Source organism: Crotalus tigris, unplaced genomic scaffold, assembly GCF_016545835.1.
Source record: "Crotalus tigris isolate CLP2741 ecotype Arizona unplaced genomic scaffold, ASM1654583v1 scf7180000018925.3142382, whole genome shotgun sequence".
NCBI classification, from domain to species: domain Eukaryota; kingdom Metazoa; phylum Chordata; class Lepidosauria; order Squamata; family Viperidae; genus Crotalus; species Crotalus tigris.
In genome coordinates this window covers 1,980,401-2,001,892 of record NW_024097278.1, presented here as the reverse complement: position 1 = coordinate 2,001,892, position 21,492 = coordinate 1,980,401, and the positions used below count along the sequence as shown (strand labels likewise).

Sequence of the window (21,492 nt, the reverse complement as noted above, 5' to 3'; positions counted from 1 at the left end):
CTATGCTAGAAATAGCCCATCCCTACTCCACTGCAGCATTCTGTTCTAGGAGGCTGTCAGACTGCAAGCAATGTTAGTGAAGAACATACAAATTTAGTAACAGTGAAGCTGAACAGAACTGTAGTTGTATTTTTATTTGTTTTTGTGACCATGAACTTAAAAGGAACCTTTGCTTGAAAATCCAGGGAATTCCCTTTCCTGAATCAGCAATTCAGTAGGGGAAAGGATCCAATTTTAAAATACTGTTAACGATTTCCAAATCCTTCAATTTTCTAAATTGGTTCTGGGGGGGGTGGGAAGGGAGCCTTGCGTGTGTAAATTGTCAGATTGATTTGAAGGCATCTAGTTCAACGTGATCGTTTGATTGGAAATGTGATTCCATTTGGAGATAATCAGACCTCTCCACCGAAGCTTCACACAGCTCTATAAATGAGTGATAAAAATGCATTGGAAATGTACTTTTAAGGATGAAAATGTAGTCAATTTTCTTAGAGTAAGACCTATTAAACTTATTTTCAAGAGATCTTTCATTTTTTTTGCTAGGCCTAATCCTTTCCCTTTTAGCTGCTGTAGGGTTCATAGATCCGATAGTTAGAGATTAGATTCTTCCATGAATGCTTTTCAGGCAGCTTTCCAAAGCAGCACTCAGGTGTTAAATATATTTAAATTATCACAATCTAATCCTAAACAGGAATCCATTTCAGAGAAGAGCATTGATCTTATTAGCAATCTTTTATTGGCTTGTCTAAAAACCATGAACATATCTTCATCTTGACTCAAGCCACACAGAGAGAGAGAGCTCACAGGTGACCATAAACTGAACCAAGATGAGAAAACATTGGTGCATGTATCATGATGTCATTTGAACAATGACATCATCATGCATGTGATGTTATTATTGCTGCTGTCCCGAAGGAAGAATAAGAAGCAATGGATGGAAACTAATCAAGAAGAGAAGCAGCCTAGAACTAAGGAGAAATTTCCTAACAATGAGAGCAATTAATCAGTGGAACAGCTTGCCTTCAGAAGCTGCTGGTGCTCCATCATTGGAGATTTTCAAGAAGAGACGGAACAGCCACTTGTCTGAAATGGTATAAGGCAGGGGTCTTCAGACTTGGCCCTTTTATGACTTGTGGACTTCAACTCCCAGCATGCCTGGCTGAGGAATTCTGGGAGTTGAAGTCCACAAGTCATAAAAGGGCCAAGTCTGAAGACCCCTGGTAATAAGATCTCCTGCCGGTGCAGGGGGTTGGACCAGAAGATCTCCAAGGTCTCTTCCAACACTGTTATTCTGTTATTCCACTTTAAATATTTACATTTCCTGCATGTTTCAGAGGAGCTGTACAGTTTTTTTAAAAAAAAACTTCCTATCAAGGAAATGTCTTATTTCATGTAATTTTGAAAACCAGTAATGGAGTCATGGTTGACCATTTCTTCTCCCTCAATGCTGCTGTAGTATTGAGGTCTTACAATAGAAATAGTCTAATGAGGTAAATTTTACTTAGCCGGTCTATTTCCTGAACTTAATAGGAATAGCTTCAGTGGTCGAATGTTTCTTTCAGCTTTTGTTTCACCGAGTTGCCCACCAGGAACTTTATTAAGCAATATCATCTTAAGCACCAGCCATCCATTAACCTAACCATTGTCCTTCTACTATATTTAAAATATTTTCCCCCCCCTCCATAACACTCCAACAAATATTGAGTGTATTTGTTGCTGGAAATTCAAAGAGTCCATTAGGCTATAAACTTCAGATGCTTCTCCAAGATTTGTGCTCTCGTCTAATTTTTGACAGGTCCGTGTGTTGCAAGAAAGACACTCGTATGAATGTTAAAGGCGTCACTAATGCTCTTTTGGAAAGATTGTTCACTTCAGACTTCTTTCACCGTTAGTTTCTCCTTGGTTCGACCCTTCCGCATTTGAGCAATGAAAGAATACACCCGCAGCCTGTCTCTGTCATTTTCCCCCTGAGGTTTCATGACTGCACTCTAGCTGATTCAGTGGAGCAAAATATTGAGAAGCGAAATAATGGGACGCGATGGTCCTTGATTTCTGCTGGATTGAGGGGTGCACCCGTGTGAAAGAATCTGTACTGGCACAGAATACAAAGCCAGACCTGAAGAATTTGCATAGCCGTGTCTTCTTTGTTATGGTGGTTTGCTGGAATGCTGACACGCACCAACAGGTTCAGAATCGTGGCTTAGGCAGCAAGACCTAGTTGACCTTGACAGATCCCAGATGCTAAACAAGGTCAACAGGGCTAAGTACTCGGGTTAAGCCATCAAAATCCAGGAATGTTGGCTGCTTATATTGGAAAGTGGAGGGAGAAGTTGTGGAAAACCACATAAAAGTACATGGAAGTAGACATCAGGAATTGTGCTTGACTTGATAGGGTTTCTACCTTTCTCTTTTGCAATAAGATAGAAGCGGGAAACTAATTTTTTTCTAAAGACTGAAATCTTCCCACCCTGAGGTAAACAATTAGTGTTTTTATATAATATGTAATATGAAATATAACAGAGTTGGACTTCAATATTGAGCTATGGTGGTGCAGTGGTTAGAGTGAGGTATTGCAGGCTACTTCTGCTGACTGCCAGCCTGCCAACAGTTTGGCAGTTCGATTCTCACCAGCTCAAGGTTGACTCAGCCTTCCATCCTTCCAAGGTCAGCAAAATAAGGACCTAGACTGTTGTGGGCAATAGGCTGACTCTGTGAACCCCTTAGAGGGGGTTATAAAGCACTGTGAAGCGCTATATAAGTCTAAATGCTATTGCTAGTGCTATTCCGAAAAATCCCCCTTCATCCTATACTGGATGTCACATTTTGAATTCTTTACAGAATCATCTCAAGAAGAACTAAATTACAATAGCAATTGTTTACCCAGCCAGTTCCCAGTTGAACATGTTTTACATGTGTATCTAAGCCATGGAAATATCAGGTATGAATGAACTTAAACACAAACATAAATTAGTCAGGAAGTCACATCCAGATTTATCTGAATGAACGAAATGGTCGTTAAAAACAGCTTTATTGAATGGAATATCTCTTTGTTGTTGTTGTTAGTTGCGAAGTCGTGTCCGACCCATCGCGACCGCATGGACAACGTTCCTCCAGGCCTTCCTGTCCTCTAACATCTTCTGGAGTCTATTTAAGCTCATGCCTACTGCTTCAGGGACTCCATCCAGCCACCTCATTCTCTGTCATCCCATTCTTCTATTGCCCTCAATCTTTCCCAGCCTTAGGCTCTTCTCCAGTGAGTCCTTCCTTCTCATTAGGTGGCCAAAGTATTTGAGTTTCAGTTTCAGGATCTGGCCTAAAGAGCAGTCAGAATTGATCTCTTCTAGGACTGACTGGTTTGAACGCCTTGCAGTCCAGGGGACTCGCAGGAGTCTTCTCCAGCACCATAGTTCAAAGGCCTCAATTCTTTGGCACTCAGCCTTTCTTATGGTCCAACTTTCAGAGCCATACATATCTCTTAGGAAAGTCCAAGCAAGGGGGAAAAAATGCCAAGCATTTCAAGGACTAGCCTGCTTATGTCCCACACTTTAGTTGGAATATGGGAAAGGGTTTAAAACTGGTTTGGCGTTTTTAAAAAAGAGTGTTCTGATATAAAGAAATCCATTAAGTTCCAAAGCATTGCAACTCAGGATCTTACAATAAAACTAGCTCAATTCATCAAGGCAATTTGCAGTTCCTACCGATTATTGGTGGTTAAATAGTAAAGTACTATTATTTTTTTTATAATTCATATTGTTTCATTTATTTTTGACAGCATCAAGGATGCTCTGTGTTCTCTGCTGCCCTCTTGCTGCAAAGAATAAATACGTTTATCACTTCCAGAATACTTTGTTTCATTTATTTCTTCATTCATAGCAAGTCAGAGAAGACTTCATCGTTCATTTCTCTCAAGCACTGGTATCCTAATTTAATTGAATAACTCTATTAATGTTTTTTTTTCTAATAAGAGCCGTGTTCGAAGAAAAGTTGCAGCTGCTTCTCAGATTCCATTGGGAATATGAGTATGAAGTAGTAGTAGTAAAGTTGGAAGGGACCTTGGAGGTCATCTAGTCCAACCCCTGCTCAGGCAGGAAACCCTATATCATTTCGGACAGATGGCTGTCCAGTCTCTTCTTGAAAACTTCCATTGTTGGAGCATTCACCGCTTCTGGAGGCAGATTGTTCCACTGGTAATTGTTCTAACTGTCAGGAAGTTTCTCCTTAGTTCTAGGTTGTTATTATTATTATTATTATTATTATTAATATTAAATGGCTGAGTGCCCATAATGCAGTCATGTGACCTTGGGAGTTACGGGGTGGGGCAGCAGTCAGAACTTTGAAACCAGATTGTAACTATCCCCAGGGAGGTTTGTAGTTACTTCGAATGGTCGCTAACAATCGGTTGTAAACTCAGGACTAACTGTAATCTCTTTGGACGATGAGCTTAAGCTGGAATCTGAACCAACCCTGTAGGCTTGTCCTTGAGAATGGTGACTCGGCTTCTTTTCTGGCAACTAAGGAGCAATTGTGAATATCAGGTCACCCACAATGTTTTGAAACAGCATCAAGTATATGTACTGACACCCTCAGGCCAGCTCCCTGCCAGACAAAGGAACTAGCCTCTAAGCCAGAGGTGTCAAACTCAATTTCATTGAGAGCATTGCAGTTGCCCTCAGGGGGCCGGGTGTGTGTGGCCAGAGTGGGTGCAGCCTACTGGGTGGGCGTAGATGGAGTGAGTGTGGCCTACTGGGTGGGCATGGCCAGCTCTACATCGTTCGCGTCAAGGGTGCCTGTGGGGGCCTGGGCAGGAGTGGGACAGATCTGAGGGTCTCTGGCAGAAGGGGGTGGGACCAGGGCAAGTGCCATGGCATGGTCCATTTCTTCATTCCTCACAAAGGGTGACACTTCCCCAGCATGGACCCAGGGAGTGGGGCCGACAAGGCAGGGGCTGGTTCCTCGCTGTTTTCCAGACAGTCTTGTGGAGCTAAGACTGAATGCGTTTCAGCATAGAGGGCCACCACAAAATTGTACATTGGCTCCCGGCCGGCCTGGGCCAGGGCCAAGGCAGAGAGGGCCGTTCCCTCACTGTTTCCAGGATGGCTTTGCAGGCCACATGAAACCACTTCGCGGGCCGCATCCGGTCCCCGGACCTTGTGTTTGACATGTCTGCTGTAAGCCATGAATTGTGGTTTCCCTTTGAATTTCATAGGAAAAGTCCAGTGAAACGCCATTCACTCTTCTGAAAGCTCAGCTATCTGCAGGCCCAATGGCGGCAGCAACTTTAACAAGGCTATAAATTTCAGTGGAAAATGGTGCTTTTCTCATTTATTTTGGCCCGCTAAACAGGCCAAAACAGGCAGTTTATTATTCCATCCACTTCAGTGGGCTGCATGAGAAGCCTGTGTTAAGAATCACCTTGCGGTTCTTTAAGGGCGGAGTGAAGCGGTGGGAAAATATAAGCTTTTCATTTCCTTTGTAATTAGAATTTGATTGCTTGTATAAATTAGCCGGCGATGCTTGCTGCTTTGTATGCAACCTATTTCCCAACGCGAATTTACTTCAAATTAAATGACTCTTATCAACCCCAAAGCATCGGTGCTTAAAATTTCAAAGTGTGTGCCTGGAACCTGGGGATTAGGAATCAGACAGGACGAATTTTGTTTTCCAAAACACAGTTGAATAATTATTATTTTTTCCCCTTCTTAACAATATTGGTCTCTTCCTCCCCACAATAACAGCAAAAAAATCCCAATTTTTGAGGAAATCAACTTGAATTCAATGTAGAATACATTCTCCAAAATGTAACGGATTTGTATAAAACACGTAATGTGGCGTCGCAAATTACAGTACATGTATGTACCTATACACTCAATACAATACATTGCTTAAAATATTGGTCAGCAAATGTTAGGAATCCAGGAGACCCTTCCAGCCTGTTTCATAAATCCTTCAAAAGTTGGATGTGACCTAAATTCCAGGCCAATGGAGAGGTCTGTGCCGATGGGGGTATTTGCAGAGTGAGGGGTCCAAACACTCAAGATGACAGCTGTGGTAGCACAGTTGAAGCTCTGCCCCTTTTAATGTATGCTTCCCTTGTATATTTGTGGCTGACAGCTTGACTTTTTTTGACCCCCATGGATATCCTTGGGAGCCCCATTTAATTATGTTCAAAAGGGGTGTGTAGATTCATATGCACAGCTCTCTGCGCGTATCTCTATTTTAATAGATGGATGAGGAGGCTTCAAATCAAGCAGGAAGAATCTGAGTGGCATTGCTGATCACTTTTTCTTTCCACGCCTTTCCCCAAATGCATCCTAAGCCAAAATTTCTAAGTGCAGAAATTATCACAGAAACGTAGACTTTGAAGGTGATTTGAAAGAAATCCTTTGGCACCCACAAGCACCATTCTGCTCTGTTGAAGCTGCCCATCTTTTTCACCAAGCTTCTGCAAAGATGCTACTTCAGAGGGGCCTGATCCTTAAGGACCGGTTTCTTTAAGGCAGTGGGTCCTTTTTAGTTCATGTTTGCAAATGTGTGCCTGAACTCTGGACTGTCATTAGCCAGGCCATTGGACCCTGAGGATTAACAGTTAGCTCAATTAGTGCCTGGAGGATTGTTTTCTGCTTTGAGTCTTCTGTCAACGAAAGGAAAGACACTGCGGTGTTGAAAATCACTAAGGGAAGAATTGGAGATGTGACTGAGTGGCCACAGGCTAGGACTAAGCTGTGACAGGGGAAATCAAACTTTTGCTAGTTTTTATATATGACCTTTCATGCATATAGACTCATCTTGACCCCATAACCTTGGTTCTCCCATTCTGACTATAATACTGTTGTCCTCATTTGGTGTCCTTTATGCGTTGAGGACATATTTCTAAAGTAGGAAGCTAACTGCATGTTGATCTCCACTCCTCAAAGCAGACCTCGCTTTGTGTACAACATCTGCAGCCTTGGGTGCCACTCTGGGCAGGTCAGGGGCTACGCTCTCCACAAGGATGGATCAAGGTCCATTGTGGGTGGAGAGTTTCAGCAATTAAATGAAGTCCTTTAACCATTGCAGATCCTAAGATACCCATGTTACTCCTTAACTTCACTGCAGGTAGTCTTTCACTTATGACCATAATGGAATCTGCCAATTATGGTTGTAAATCACATGACCGACCCAACTTTACAACATAAACAACAGGCAGAGCCTTTTTTTATATAATAATTTTTTATTTTTCCAAACTCTGCCCCATACATATACCATGATATTTATCAGATGTTAACATACATTCTTTTTACATTCATATATAAGATACTTTAATAAAATGAAATAAATACATACACATGACTTTTGGTGCTGCTTGCCCATTTCCCCTTTCACTGTATCCACACTCCTTCTTCTCTACCTTCTTTCTCCCTTTCTTCTCTTCCCTACTTCCCTCTTCTTGCTCTCCTCTTCTCTTTCCTTCACCACTCTCCTCCCCTTTCTCCTCACTTCTCCTCTTCTCCTCCAACCTTCCTACTTCCTTCTCCCCTCCTTTATTCTTTTCTCTCTCCTCTCCTTTCTTCCCTCTCATCCCTCTTCAGATACAATTCAGGGGTAATGTCCGAGCAACTCCTCTCTCCAAATTTCCCTATCTGTATTATATACAATAAGATTAATTTTCTCTTACATTAATACTTCTATTTATCTAACCTTCTCGATATATACTTCTATAAATATTTATACAACCTCCAGTTATTCAATACTGTGCCGCCTGGGTCTTGGGTCTCCCTGCAACAGGCAGAGCCTTGACTGCATCATCGTGACCACCATATTTAACCATGTGGACACCCTGCATGCATATATTTAAACAGGGGAGAAAAAGCTCCAGGTTTGGTTTCATTTGGAGGTGGTGGTCCTAGGTTGAGGAGGTGGAGAAGATGAGTACTCTTCCTTTCTAATGGGAGGAGGAGCGGGGTCAACCTTGAATTCAGAGTCATCATCCAGATGCTGTGGACCGAATCCTGTAGACGCTTGCCTTAAAGCAATCTTCTTCCGCTCTAATCATCTTTAAGATCATGTTCCTTTCCTAATGCTTAGTGGTGATGTCTCTATTTACATAATGGCTGCACTGTGAAATAAAACCAGGTGGTGAGGGTAATGAGGTATCTCCTTTAATGATGAGCCACTACAAATTGCTATCACACACAAAACTAGAGTCAGGGAGTTAATGAGAAGACTAAGGGATGATAGATGGTGACAGAAACAACCTTGGAAAGTCATATCCTCCCCTGAAACTTCAAATAACTCCCACAATCAACAGTGCAGTTGGCAACTTGCTCAAATTTCACTCAAGGGTCTTGCCATTGTTAGTATCATTTTTTGTCAGTATCCATTCCGATGGAAAAAGGGCCAAAATAGTTTGTCCAATATCCTTTTCTTAAGGTGAAACTCAAATGACACCTCTTCCTAAATTTGTACAGAAAGATATCGTGGAGATTGACACAACATTGTGATGTTCATTTTTACTTTTGGGGACTCACCAATTTTGGTCGGTGCAAGATTCCAGACTCTTTCTGTAACTATGGAAACAGAAACTACCAGGAATATAGAAAATGGTTTTTAAGAATTCCCTGTCTGGATTATCCGGTGGCCTTCTGTGGGGATTGGAGAGTTGGATTACATTTCTGGAAAGTATATAGCTGCCTTTCAGAAAGCATTTCAGCAGCTGTGCACTTTCTTGGGAATTTATTTTATATTCAATTCTGGGGAACTAAGGTTCTTTCACATGTATATATGGAGAGAGAGAGAGAGAGGGAGGGAGGGAGAGGGAGAGAGGGGGGGAGGGAGAGGGAGAGGGAGGGAGAGAGAGGGAGGGAGAGAGGAGAGGGAGGGAGAGAGAGGGAGAGAGAGAGGGACAGGGAGGGAGGGAGAGAGAGGGGGAGAGGAAGGAGGGAGAGAGGAGGGAGGGAGAGGAAGGGAGAGAGGGGGGAGGGAGAGAGAGAGGGAGGGAGGGAGAGGGAGAGGAGGAGGGAGGGGGGAGAGGGAGGAGAGGAAGGGAGGGGGAGAGAGAGAGAGGGAGAGAGAGAGGAGAGGGAGAGGGAGGGGAGAGAGAGGAGAGGGAGGGAGAGGAGAGGAGGGGAGAGGAGAGAGAGGATAGGGAGAGGGGAGAGGGAGAGAGAGAGAGGGAGAGGGAGGGAGAGGGAGAGGGAGGGAGGGACAGAGAGAGGGAGGGGGGAAAGGGAGAGGGAGAGGGAGGGAGAGAGAGGGAGGAAGAGGGAGAGAGGGAGAGAGGAAGAGGGGGAGGGAGAGAGAGGGAGGGAGAGGGAGAGGGAGGGAGGGACAGAGGGAGGGAGGGAGAGAGAGAGAGAGAGAGAGAGAGAGAGAGAGAGAGAGAGAGAGAGAGAGAGAATATAGCAGAATTTGTAATTCTGCATGGATCAAAGGTGGAGGAACTTTTAGATCCGTTGAGATTTCTGACCAAAAAACCACAGTTTTGGTTACAAAAGAATTTATTTCAAGATAACCATGTCAGTAGTTAAGTATATCAATGCAAGAAGAATGAATTACTCCTTTTCAGCTGTTTTGACCATAAAGAAGAAGAACTTTATTTCAGGGCACGGGACCTGAAATAATGATCTTAAATTAGATTTTGGTTGAGCATGGCCAGAAATCAACCCAAATGATGCTAGAATTGCTTAATATTTCTCTCAGTTTCATGAATCACATTGGATCTCCCAATTGTCATGATCAGTTTTATTTACTCGGGGGGGGGGGGGGAACGTACATATTTAGGAATTGCACATTTGTAATTGTCTTGTGTGTTTCTGGGTTTGAGGTAGCAGCTTCAGCAGGAAAGTAACAAGCAGAAGAACAATGAATTCTGATGATCAATTATCACAGTGAGCTCCCAGGAGTGAAATATGATGGGATTTGGGTCCTTCTCCATCCCTTCCAAGCTTCCCAGCTCCCATATTGATAATAGCCTCTCTGCATTCAATGTATTTGATAACTGATGAAGCATTGATAAACACAACTAGAAGATCACCAGGATGTAAAAAAGATGTTGAGACTCTAGAAAGAGTACAGAGAAGAGCAACAAGGATGATTAGGGGACTGGAGGCTAAAACAGATAAGGAACAGTGGCTGAAATTGGGTATGTCTAGTCTAATGAAGAGAAGGACCAGGGGGGACATGATAGCAGTCTTCCAATATCTCATGGGCTGCCACAAAGAAGAGGGAGTCAAGCTATTCTCCAAAGCGCCTGAAGGCAGGACAAGAAGCAACGGGGGGGGGGGGGAACTAACCAAGAGAGAAGCAACCTAGAAGTAAGGGGAAACTTCCTGACAGTCATAACAATTAACCAGTGCAACAACCTGCCTCCAGAAGCGGTGAATGCTCCAACACTGGAAGTTTTTAAGAAGAGACTGGACAGCCATTTGTCCGAAATGGTATAGGGTTTCCTGCCTGAGCAGGGGGTTGGACTAGATGACCTCCAAGGTCCCTTCTAACTACTACTACTACTACTTATTATTATTATTATTATTATTATTATTATTATTATTATTATTATTAATCATCGTACAGTCAGCCAGATGTTCAGATTGGATTTGGCATTTTGTATTATTATTATTATTATTATTATTATTATTATTATTATTATTATTATCTATTTTGAAGGCCAATTGATGGTAGGAATACTGAAACCGCAGCTTCCGAGGAAAGAGACCGGTGGTTTTCCATGACAGCAGAATCCTGGGCTTGGATGCAAAACTTTTTTAAATATTATTTCATATGTGATATCCTCATATTCTATAACTATGCTTTATAGTTTTGGAAGTGTTAGGCATCTTCATGCAGATCATTTCTCTTATAGCTGGTACCTTTGAATACTTAGTAAAATTTAAAAAATAAGAAAATTAAATGGGATAAATTGATTAAAGCCTACCATAACTATAAATGAATCTTTCTGGCAACCCCATTGAATCACTTTCACATTCATCAAGATTAGTTGGTTGAGTCTTGTTTCATCAGGAACAAAACCTGCACGCTGTTTTCTATGTTATTAGCAAGAATTGCTTCATCTTATATTGTCCCAGAAAGTTTTTAGCTAGATCAGGACCTTGTTTCTTCTAAATCACACATATTTTGTTTGTCACTCTGTCCAAAACGTACAACAATAGAATAATATACATGAATAATATGAAAACCCTGTTTCCTTCCTATTTCCACAGCTCCCTTCCGTTCTTCCAAGTCTGCAGACAGCCTGGTTAAGTTTGATACTTATGGTGACGGGATCGGGAGATACAACGTCTTCAACTTCCAGCAAGCCGGAGGCCGGTATTCCTACCTGAAAGTGGGACAGTGGGCTGAAACCTTGACTCTGGAGGTCAACGCTATTCACTGGTCCAGAGGCCTTGTTCCCGTGGCCCAGTGCAGTGACCCCTGTGCGCCCAACGAGATGAAGAATATGCAGCCCGGAGATGTGTGCTGCTGGATCTGCATTCCCTGTGAGTCTTTTGAGTACCTGGCTGATGAATTCACCTGCAGAGACTGTGGCCCAGGACAATGGCCCACCGTTGACCTCACCAGCTGTTATGATCTACCAGAAGATTATATCAAGTGGGAAGATGCGTGGTCCATCGGACCGGTGACTATCGCATGCTTGGGCTTCATTTGTACTTTCCTAGTGGTGGGGGTTTTCATCAAGCACAACAACACGCCTCTGGTGAAGGCTTCCAGCCGCGAGTTGTGCTATATCCTTCTTTTCGGAGTCTTCCTCTCCTACAGCATGACCTTCTTCTTCATCGCCAAGCCTTCTCCAGCCATATGCACCTTGCGTCGTTTGGGTCTGGGAACGTCCTTCGCCATTTGCTACTCGGCTCTCCTGACCAAAACAAACTGCATTGCCAGGATATTTAATGGGGTGAAAAATGGGGCGCAGAGGCCGAAATTCATCAGCCCCTGTTCTCAAGTCCTCATCTGCCTGAGTCTCATCATGGTGCAAATTGTGCTGGTGTCCGTGTGGCTGATTTTAGAAGCTCCGGGCACTCGCCGACACACCCTTCTGGAGAAGAGGCAGACGGTCATCTTGAAATGCAATGTCAAAGATGCCAGCATGCTCATCTCTTTAACATATGATGTGATCCTCGTCCTCTTATGCACTGTGTATGCCTTCAAAACAAGGAAGTGCCCAGAAAATTTTAATGAAGCCAAATTTATTGGATTCACCATGTACACAACTTGCATTATTTGGCTGGCATTCCTGCCAATCTTTTATGTGACGTCAAGTGACTACAGGGTAAGGTATCAGCCGTCATTTCAGCCAAATACTAACCCATGGTTAGAAACACATTCCTTTCTTTGTTTGTTTGTTCAAAAGTCAGCCCAGGGCTAAACGAATAACTGAAGTGAATATAGTCTATGGCAGATAGAGATTTTCAGCAATGTGAGGGCAGAGAACATAGATATGTGGAATACAAGTGCCACTTTTTCTCAGAAATTATTAGACATTGTGTCCTTGAGATGGGTAGAATCAGGGGAAAAGACTGAACTGAAACATAACTAGCAAAGCCATTTTTCCTCTTTTAGACTTTCATTTCATTCATTTGTTGAAGGAAAAGTCTTCATCAGGCTCCAGTCCAAGCCGGTAATAAACAACATGGTGATTGTTTTAGAAAAAAGGTTGTAGTTTATTGAAGAGGATTGCTAGACAGAAAGATGGCTCTGGAAGAAAAGAGCGAGAGCACATAGGGAGTGCATTTTTAAACCCTCTGGGGCTCTTGAGGTTGTTTCCTGTTCCTGTTTGAAGCTTTGTATTTCCTGTGTCATGTACTTTGACCTGAGTCTGAGTGTGCTCCTTTGGCATTTGTGGGATAATCCTATTATGTCCTGTCTTAGTTTGGGTGGGGTATGTAGATATTAGGTGTCTTTGTCTTCCTAAGCTTCTAGCTGGAGGGCTCCAATCTTCCTGAATGGATTATCACATCTGCATTTCTACAGAGCTAGTTTCTGCTTGGGGGAGGGAGACTTGGGGCTATAAAGAAAAACTGGGCATGCTTTTCTGACTCTTTAAGATCTGTTGAGGAAATATAATATTCTGCCCTTTTAATATTTCCTTCTCGGGGGGGGGGGGCTGACTTCCACAAATTCATTCACTCATTCATTCATTCATTCATCCATCCATTCTTTCATTCATTAGATTCATATTCCACCTTTTCTTCAGGAGTTCAAGCTCATGTCTGCATACTCTCTCTTCCCAAAATCCTGCGAAGTACATTGGGCTAAGTCTAAGACAAAGATTGGTCAGTCCTAAGACACCCAGGGCCGTCCTATAGCAATAGCAATAACACTATGTACCACTTCATAGTGCTTTACAGCACTCTCTGAGCAGTTTACAAACACCAGCATATTGCCCCCAGGTCCTCATTTTATCAACCTCTTCGATGTTATGTCACTTTTGTCCTGCAGCAAGTTGTCCTGTGGCAAGTTGGCCGTGGTGAATTGTCCCCGTGGCAAGTTGGCTGAGTTGAGTTGTCCTGGACTCTTCCCACTTCATAGGTTGCAGTTAAGAGGAGTCGTCATCTAAACACGTGTAGAAGGCTACCTTTGATGCAGAGGGTTCATCTTTCATTCTTCGTTGGCAACATCTGAAATGAGAATTCATGTACCTCCCTAATTTTGCAATATTTTTTTCCAAACATTATTTTTTTTTCCCATGCAGGTGCAGACCACCACCATGTGCATCTCTGTCAGCCTGAGTGGCTTCGTTGTCCTGGGCTGCTTGTTTGCTCCTAAAGTGCATATCGTTCTCTTCCAACCACAGAAGAATGTGGTCACTCACAGGCTGCACCTCAACAGGTTCAGTGTCAGTGGGACAGGAACCAGTTATTCCCAAGGTAATCGATAAAGTTGCTGCAGCCTTTTCTTCCTTTGACAAGAAAAAAAAAATGTTCCCTTCATTTGAGCACTTCTCTGTCGCTGTCCCAGAAAGTCATAGAAGCTGATAGCCGCAGCAAAATATCACAAATATTTATTTATTGGTATCTCAACTTTACTATTTTTACAAATAACTCAAAGCCGTGAACATAATTACCTTCCTCCTTCTATTTTCCCACACTAACAACCTGTGAGGTGAGTTGGGCTGAGAGTGAGCAACAGGCCCAAAGTCACCCAGCTGGCTTCCTTGCCTGGGGTGGGACTAGAATTCACTGTCTCCTGGAGATTGGCCCAAAGTCACCCAGCTCGGTTCTATACCTAAGGCAGAACTAGAATTCATTGTGTCCTGGTGATTGGCCCAAAGTCACCCAGCTGCCTTCTATGCCTAAGGAAGGACTAGAATTCACTATCTCCTGGTGGTTGGCCTAAAGTCACCCAGCCTGCTCCCAGGCCTAAGGCAGACTAGAATTCACTGTCTCCTGGTTATTGGTCTAAAGTCACCCAGCCGACTTCCAGGCCCAAGGCAGACTAGAATTCACTGTCTCCTGGTGAGGTGGGGGTGGGCGGCACCGTATTGCGGTGGTTCTCCTCCTACCTCTCTGACAGGTCGCAGTCAGTGTTGGCGGGTGGACAGAGATCGACCCCAGGCGCCTCGATCAGGGGGTGCCTCAGGGCTCGGTCCTGTCCCCCCTCCTTTTTAACATCTACATGAAACCGCTGGGTGAGATCATTCGGCAACACGGGGTGAGGTATCATCAATACGCGGATGATACCCAATTATATATCTCCACCCCGTGTCCTTTCAGTGAAGCAGTCGACGTGATGTGCCGGTGCCTGGAAGATGTGAGGGTCTGGATGGGGGTGAACAGGCTTAGACTCAACCCTGACAAGACCGAGTGGCTCTGGGTCTTGCCTCCCAAAGGCCAACTGGATGGTCCATCTTTAGTCCTGGGGGGGGGGCAAATTTACCTCCCTCAGTGCAGGCATGCAACTTGGGTGTCCTCCTGGACTCACAGCTAAATCTGGAACAACATCTATCGGCTGTGGCCAGGGGGACCTTTGCACAGGTTCGCCTGGTGCACCAGTTGCGGCCTTATTTGGACCGGGAGGCTTTACTCACAGTCACTCATGCCCTTGTCACCTCAAGACTGGATTACTGTAACGCGCTCTACATGGGGCTACCCTTGAAGGGCGTTCGGAGGCTGCAGTTGGTTCAGAACGCAGCCGCGAGAGCGATTGTGGGCGCGCCAAGGTACGCCCACGTGTCACCTATCCTCCGCGAGCTGCACTGGCTTCCTGTGGGTCTCCGGACGCAATTCAAGGTGTTGGTTATCACCTTTAAAGCCCTTCATGGCATAGGGCCAGGTTACTTACAGGACCGCATTCTGCCGCACAGCTCCCAGAGACCGGTGAGGTCCCATAGATTGGGCCTCCTTCAGGTCCCGTCGGCCAGACAATGTCGGCTGGCGGGCCCTCGGGGAAGGGCCTTTTCTGTGGTGGCTCCGACCTGGTGGAATCAGCTTCCCCCCGAGGTTCGAACTACTCCCACCCTGCCGGCCTTTAAGAAGGCCGTTAAAACCCTCCTGTTCCGGCAGGCCTGGGGCTGATGTCCCCGGGGGGCCGGGATATGATCGGACTCGCGGTATGACTGCTTTATTTTATTGTTTTATCATTGTTTTAACTTTGTACGCCGCCCTGAGTCCTTTGGGATTGGGCGGCATATAAACACTGAAAATAAATAAATAAAGTCACCCAGCCGGCTCCAGGCCTAAGGCAGACTAGAATTCACTGACTCCTGGTGATTGGCCTAAAGCAGTGATGGCGAACCTTTTAGAGACTGAGTGCCCAAACTGCAACCCAAAACCCACTTATGCATCATCGAGTGCCAGGTGGGTGTGGCCAATTCGCTGGGCGTGGCCCATTGGCTGGGCGTGGCTGTAGTAGTAATGGCAGACTGGGTGGGACTAAAAAGTTCAATCAATCAATTCCAACTTTGCAAGATCTTTTTTTTTTCTCGCGAGAAGTTGAAATTGACTGATTGAATCTTTTTTTTTTTTTTTTGCACATGGTGGCAGAGGCCTAAAGTGAAAAGGTTTTATAAAACCCAGATGAAGGCCTAGGACTGGGGCAATGGCGCGTGTGCCCACAGAGAGGGCTCTGAATGCCGCCTCTGGCACCTGTGCCATAGGTTCGCCACCACTGGTCTAAAGTCACCCAGCTGGCTTCCAGGCCTAAGGCAGACAAGAATTCACTGTCTCCTGGTGATTGGCCTAAAGTCACCCAGCCAACTCCAGGCCTATGACAGACTAGAATTCACTGTCTCCTGGTTTTTTATTCTTAGTATCATTTCAGCACTGACACCCGGATTTCCAAGAGGTCGAATGTGAAGTCAACCAAATCAAAATGGCACTGGTTGACCATGTGATCAAAGTTCTGCCCTGTTTTTAAACATTTTACCTTGTGGGGGGGGGAAATCCCTTTGGTTTTAAAAAAAATCTCGCTGTGATTCTGAAAATTTGACACTTGTGGTAGTCCTCTGTAGCCTCTAAAGCCAGTTTTTCTCTTTCAGCCTCAGCAAATGTCTACGTTCCAACGGTTTGCAATGGAAGAGAAGTTGTGGATTCCACCACCTCCTCCTTATAATCCTTCGGCCGGCTTTTGTATTCTTACATGGTTAGAGAGAAAAGCACATTCCTTGTGCACCCTGGGATAAAAAGCGACCCTTTTAAAAGGACTAGCATTTCTTTTCTAGAAACCGTGTAATAAATTATTTTTGAGGACTGTACAGTCTATGTGCTGCTCTTTCCAGAGCAACTTTAGGGCCCTTCTGAGATTAACTGTTCTAAGGGATGTATAAATAGCTATGATTCAAATAGTGCCAGTAGGTTGACCTCAGCGGTGAAGAGGATGATAAAATTGCCATGTTAGGTGGCTTTCTTTCTAACATGAGACTTTTTTTTTCTTTTTGTAACTCCTTGTTGTAATTTAGATTGCATTTCTATGTTGTATATTATAGTTACATTCTGTGCGACAAGATGGTTTTCATGGCAGTATTAAAGACGTCCGTAATAAAATCAGAAAAGTTTTCCAACATGTCTTCTTTCTTTCCCCCCAAAAAAAGAGGAGAAAAAGAGAAGGAAGTATAAAAAAAAGAAAAAAAGTTTTAGAATTATACTGATTTTTTTTTAAAGGCGTTAATAAATTAGTGAAATGTCCAGTGTTTTCATTTGTAGCTTTCTGCAGGAAAATAATTCAAATGAGTTACTTTAAGTTTATTTATGAGACTTTATTTATTCTAATGGCAGAAAGTGAAGTGAAGAGGAACTAAAGAGCCTCTTGATGCGGGTGAAGAAGGAGAGTGCAAAAGTTGGCTTGAAACTCAACATTAAGAAAACCAAAATCATGGCCTCCGGCCCTCTCAATTCCTGGCAAATAGATGGGGAAGAAATGGAGGTAGTGACAGATTTTATTTTTCTGGGCTCAAAGATCACCTCAGATGGGGACTGCAGCCAAGAAATTAAAAGACGCTTGCTCCTGGGGAGGAAAGCTATGGCAAATCTAGACAACATTCTAAAAAGCAGAGACATCACCTGCCAACAAAAGTGCGTATAGTCCAGGCCATGGTTTTCCCAGTTGCAATGTATGGCTGTGAAAGTTGGACCATAAGAAAGGCTGAGCGCAAAAGAATTGAGGCCTTGAACTATGGTGCTGGAGAAGACTCCTGCGAGTCCCTTGGACTGCAAGGCGTTCAAACCGGTCAGTCCTAGAAGAGATCAACCCCGAATGCTCTTTAGAAGGCCAGATCCTGAAGTTGAAACTCAAATACTTTGGCCACCTAATGAGAAGGAAGGACTCACTGGAGAAGCGCCTAATGCTGGGAAAGATTGAGGGCAATAGAAGAAGGGGACGACAGAGAATGAGATGGCTGGATGGAGTCACTGAAGCAGTAGGTGTGGATTTAAATGGACTCCAGAAGATGGTAGAGGACAGGAAGACCTGGAGGAACATTGTCCATGGGGTCGCGACGGGTCGGACACGACTTCGCAATTAACAACAACAACAATTTATTTATGACACTTATATACCGCTTTAAGTGCAAGCACTCTCTAAGCGGTGTACACCAGTAAGCAATGTATATATATATATATATATATATATATTTTACATTGCCCCCAACAATCTGGGTCCTATCAAAAGTTGATATTTCTTCCCTGTCCATGCTCTGATCTGCTTCAGAAATTCATCTCTCTGAGGCTTAAATACAATAATAGCAGAAATAAAAGAAGCTACAAGGTTAATCAAATTAACCAATGATTCTCAGTGTCTATAAGCATGAGATATGCTGAAAATTAATCCTTTAGGTCAGTGGGTTCTCAACCTGTGGGTCGGGACCCCATTTGGGGTCGAACGACCATTTCACGGGGGTCGCCAAACAACGCAGTCCACCATTTTTTTTCCCCTTTTTCTTAGCTGTGCTACTCCCTTTTATTCTATTGGCTTTTGAAAGTCAATAGAATAGACTCTCTTGAATAGAGTCTAATTCTATTGGCTTTCAAAAGCCAATAGGAATTGTCCAGGCTGTCTCTGCCCTGCTGAGCCCGCCAAAAGTCCCATTCTGCAAACGGTGCTGCACCAGTTGAGTACTCCTCGACTTACGACCGGTTGGGGGTCGCGGCATTAAAAAGGTTGAGAACCACTGCTTTAGGTCTCTACTTGACTGAGTGGGTGTTAATACTGGCTGTTAAGAAGAAAGATACAATTTCAGCCAATTAGGTCAATAAAAGCTGGCATTTATTAGTTGAAATCCAAAGGTTAAACAACCACCTTTCACATCGTTTGAACTCTTAGCAGCAATTTCATAACCGATATGGCTACATGGGATACAACAGAATATTCCAACTGCAGAATTGGCATTCAAGCCAATTTGGAAGAGTTTAAATTAAAACTTTTGGAGAAACATTGGAAAAAAAAGTGTTCTTAATCGCCCGAGAAGCATAAGGAATTGCATTGAAATCATGTTTCCATAATTCACCCTTGGACGTTCCTAATTTCCCAGTTCACCCACAATTATGTGATCCTTTAGGGTGAGCAATTTTTCTACTTGGGTGAGTTATATTTATAGAAGTAGTCCTCGACTTACAACAGTTCAACCGTTCACACTTACAACCATTGAAGCAACCCCATGGGTCATGTGATCAAAATTCAGACACTTAGCAATTGATTCATATTTATGGCGGTTGCTGTATCCCAGGATCATGTGATCCCTTTTGCGACCTGACAAGCAAAGTCAATTGGGAAGCCAGATTCAGTTAATAACCAGGTTATTAAGTTAACAACTGCAGTGACTCACTTAACAACTGTGGGAAGAAAGGTTGTAAAATGGGGCAAAACTCACTTGACCACTGTCTCACTTAGCAACAGAAATCTGGGGCTCAACTGTGGTCGTAAACTGAGGACTACTCAGGGAAAACTCCATTAATACGTATTTATAGACATGCACAGCTAGACAGAATTACTAGAACAGGCGTTTTCAGACTTGGCCCTTTGATGACTTGTGGACTTCAACTCCCAGAATTCCTCAGCCAGCATGCCTGGCTGAGGAATTCTGGGAATTGAAGTCCACAAGTCATCAAAGGGCCAAGTTTGAAAATCCCTGTACTAGAACTTCAAATTCCTCATTGAAAATTGCAAAGGGTGAACTCTGGCCAGGATATGTATATCCTACGTATTTCCACCTCACTCCCCCAATTTGAAACCCATTCAAACTAAAACACTGCCACACTAAACTCTGCAACCAACCACATGAAAGGTAAACTGAGGAGAACAAGGTACGAAACCTCAGCTGGCCACACTATCAACACTTTTGACAGATGTTTGGTGCATTCTCTTCATTCTAAGCATTTGGATGCTTCTGATACAGCAGGGAGACGATACTTTTCTTCTCTGAGGTTCTCTGCTCAAAACACGGTAAACCTACAGGTTACACTTTGTGTCCCAGTTACAATATTATAAGGCAAGAATAGAAGCCTGTGTTTCTTCCAAAAAAAAATTGCTAAACATAATCAAACCTTCTGAGGAGTGGGTTCTGTCAGTCATCTCCTTTGCTAAAATTTCCTCCGCCCTCCAACAGCTTGGTTGATGTTGTGAGACATGTCCAACCTCACCCAGAGGTCACAGGTTCTGAATATACCCCCCATAAATCATGTAAAAGAGATGCTCTTGAGGAAAGTTAGAAACAATCATGTTTTGATCTTCAAAGAAAGAAAAAACAGTAGAGACATTTGCTTTTTAAGGTGCCTACAGTACATCGTACCTCTGTGTCCCACAAATTGAAAGGTACAGAATCCAACATTGATAGTTTAGATAAGCCAGCATCAAGCAGGGTGCGGTAGTGAGGAAAATGTCAGACCAAAGCTGGGAAGACCCAGGTTCGAGTCCAGCCTTAGCCCTGCAGCCTCTCATCCAGTTAATCCCTCTCAACCCAGCCTATCTGTGGTTGCAGTGGAGAAAAACTGGATGCGAAGGCTGTTATGGATGTTGCTTTGAATTCCTTGGGCAAAAGTGAGGTGTAAATCTAAGAAAGAAATAAAAGAAATCAACAGGGCCAAGAAAGATACAGCCCAGCCAAAACAAGGGGACAAAAGTCTTCCGTGGCTAGGATGAACTTCTCTTCAGCAGATATTTGAACACTCAGAAATGATCAGGTGGATACAGTACCTGTTCCAGGAACAACACCTTTCTCTCTGAGGTCTAGGGAGATTTTCCATCATCCAGGTCACGATTGTCCCAAAGGTGCTTTTCCAAAGGTGTAACTGGACTTTCTTGTTTTGTTTTGGGGTTTTGGGGGGGGGATAATGTTTCAATTCTCATCTGAGAAGCCTCTTCAGTTCAGTTCTCTCTGTGGTGCAACACACCAACTTGAGCAGTGGTGGGATTCAGATAGGTGAACAACCGGTTCTCTGTGTGGATGCCGCTTCCAGAAGTCCGTTCTGGGCCTAGGCAATGAAAAATTAGCTACCGGTTCTGCCGAAGTGGTACGAACCGGCTGAATCCCACCACTGAACCTGAGCCTCTTAAAAAACCACACCGGGGAGGAACTGTGATTCCAGAGATGGTGCTTCAAAAACCGATTGAGACAGGTTATGGGTCTCTTGCAGTCTTGGCATCTCCTGAAAAAGCGAGGCAGCTGCTTTAAAGACTCAGGTGACCTTGGATGGGTTTGTTAAAGCTACGATGTCTTCTTTTATGGAACTGTTTTTAGGGCATGGCTTTCAAAGGAGAATAATGTTCTTCTGGATAGCCTGCGCTATTCATTCTATCTAATGCAGCAGTTCTCAACCTGGGGGTCGTGACCCTTTGGGGATCGAACGACCCTTTCACAAGGGTCGCCTAAGACAATTGGAAAACACATATTTCCGATGGTCTTAGGAACCGAGACACCGCTCCTCTATCCGTCTCCACACGGCTTTGAGCTGGGGGCCGTTGCAGCGCCGGCTTTGTTTCCGTCGAGCATCTCCTAAGGGAGGCTGCGCTGCTTTGTGGCCCTTTCTGCGGAGGAGGCTGAACTAAGCTCTGCCAGCGCTGTCGCCC

At 43.9% G+C, this 21,492-nt stretch overlaps 1 protein-coding gene across 2 annotated transcripts in view; it reads left to right on the top strand.

Moving 5' to 3' along the window:
- The window catches only part of GRM3 (glutamate metabotropic receptor 3), a 96,138-nt gene extending 79,159 nt beyond the window's left edge, over positions 1-16,979 (top strand). For both annotated transcript variants that reach the window (XM_039357565.1, XM_039357566.1), the window contains exons 4-6: positions 11,199-12,265; positions 13,688-13,862; positions 16,472-16,979. In XM_039357565.1, the coding sequence (XP_039213499.1) occupies positions 11,199-12,265; positions 13,688-13,862; positions 16,472-16,545 (1,316 nt within the window). In that variant the 3' untranslated portion in view covers positions 16,546-16,979. The remainder of the gene's footprint in view (positions 1-11,198; positions 12,266-13,687; positions 13,863-16,471) is intronic.
- Positions 16,980-21,492: the final 4,513 nt, after the last annotated feature.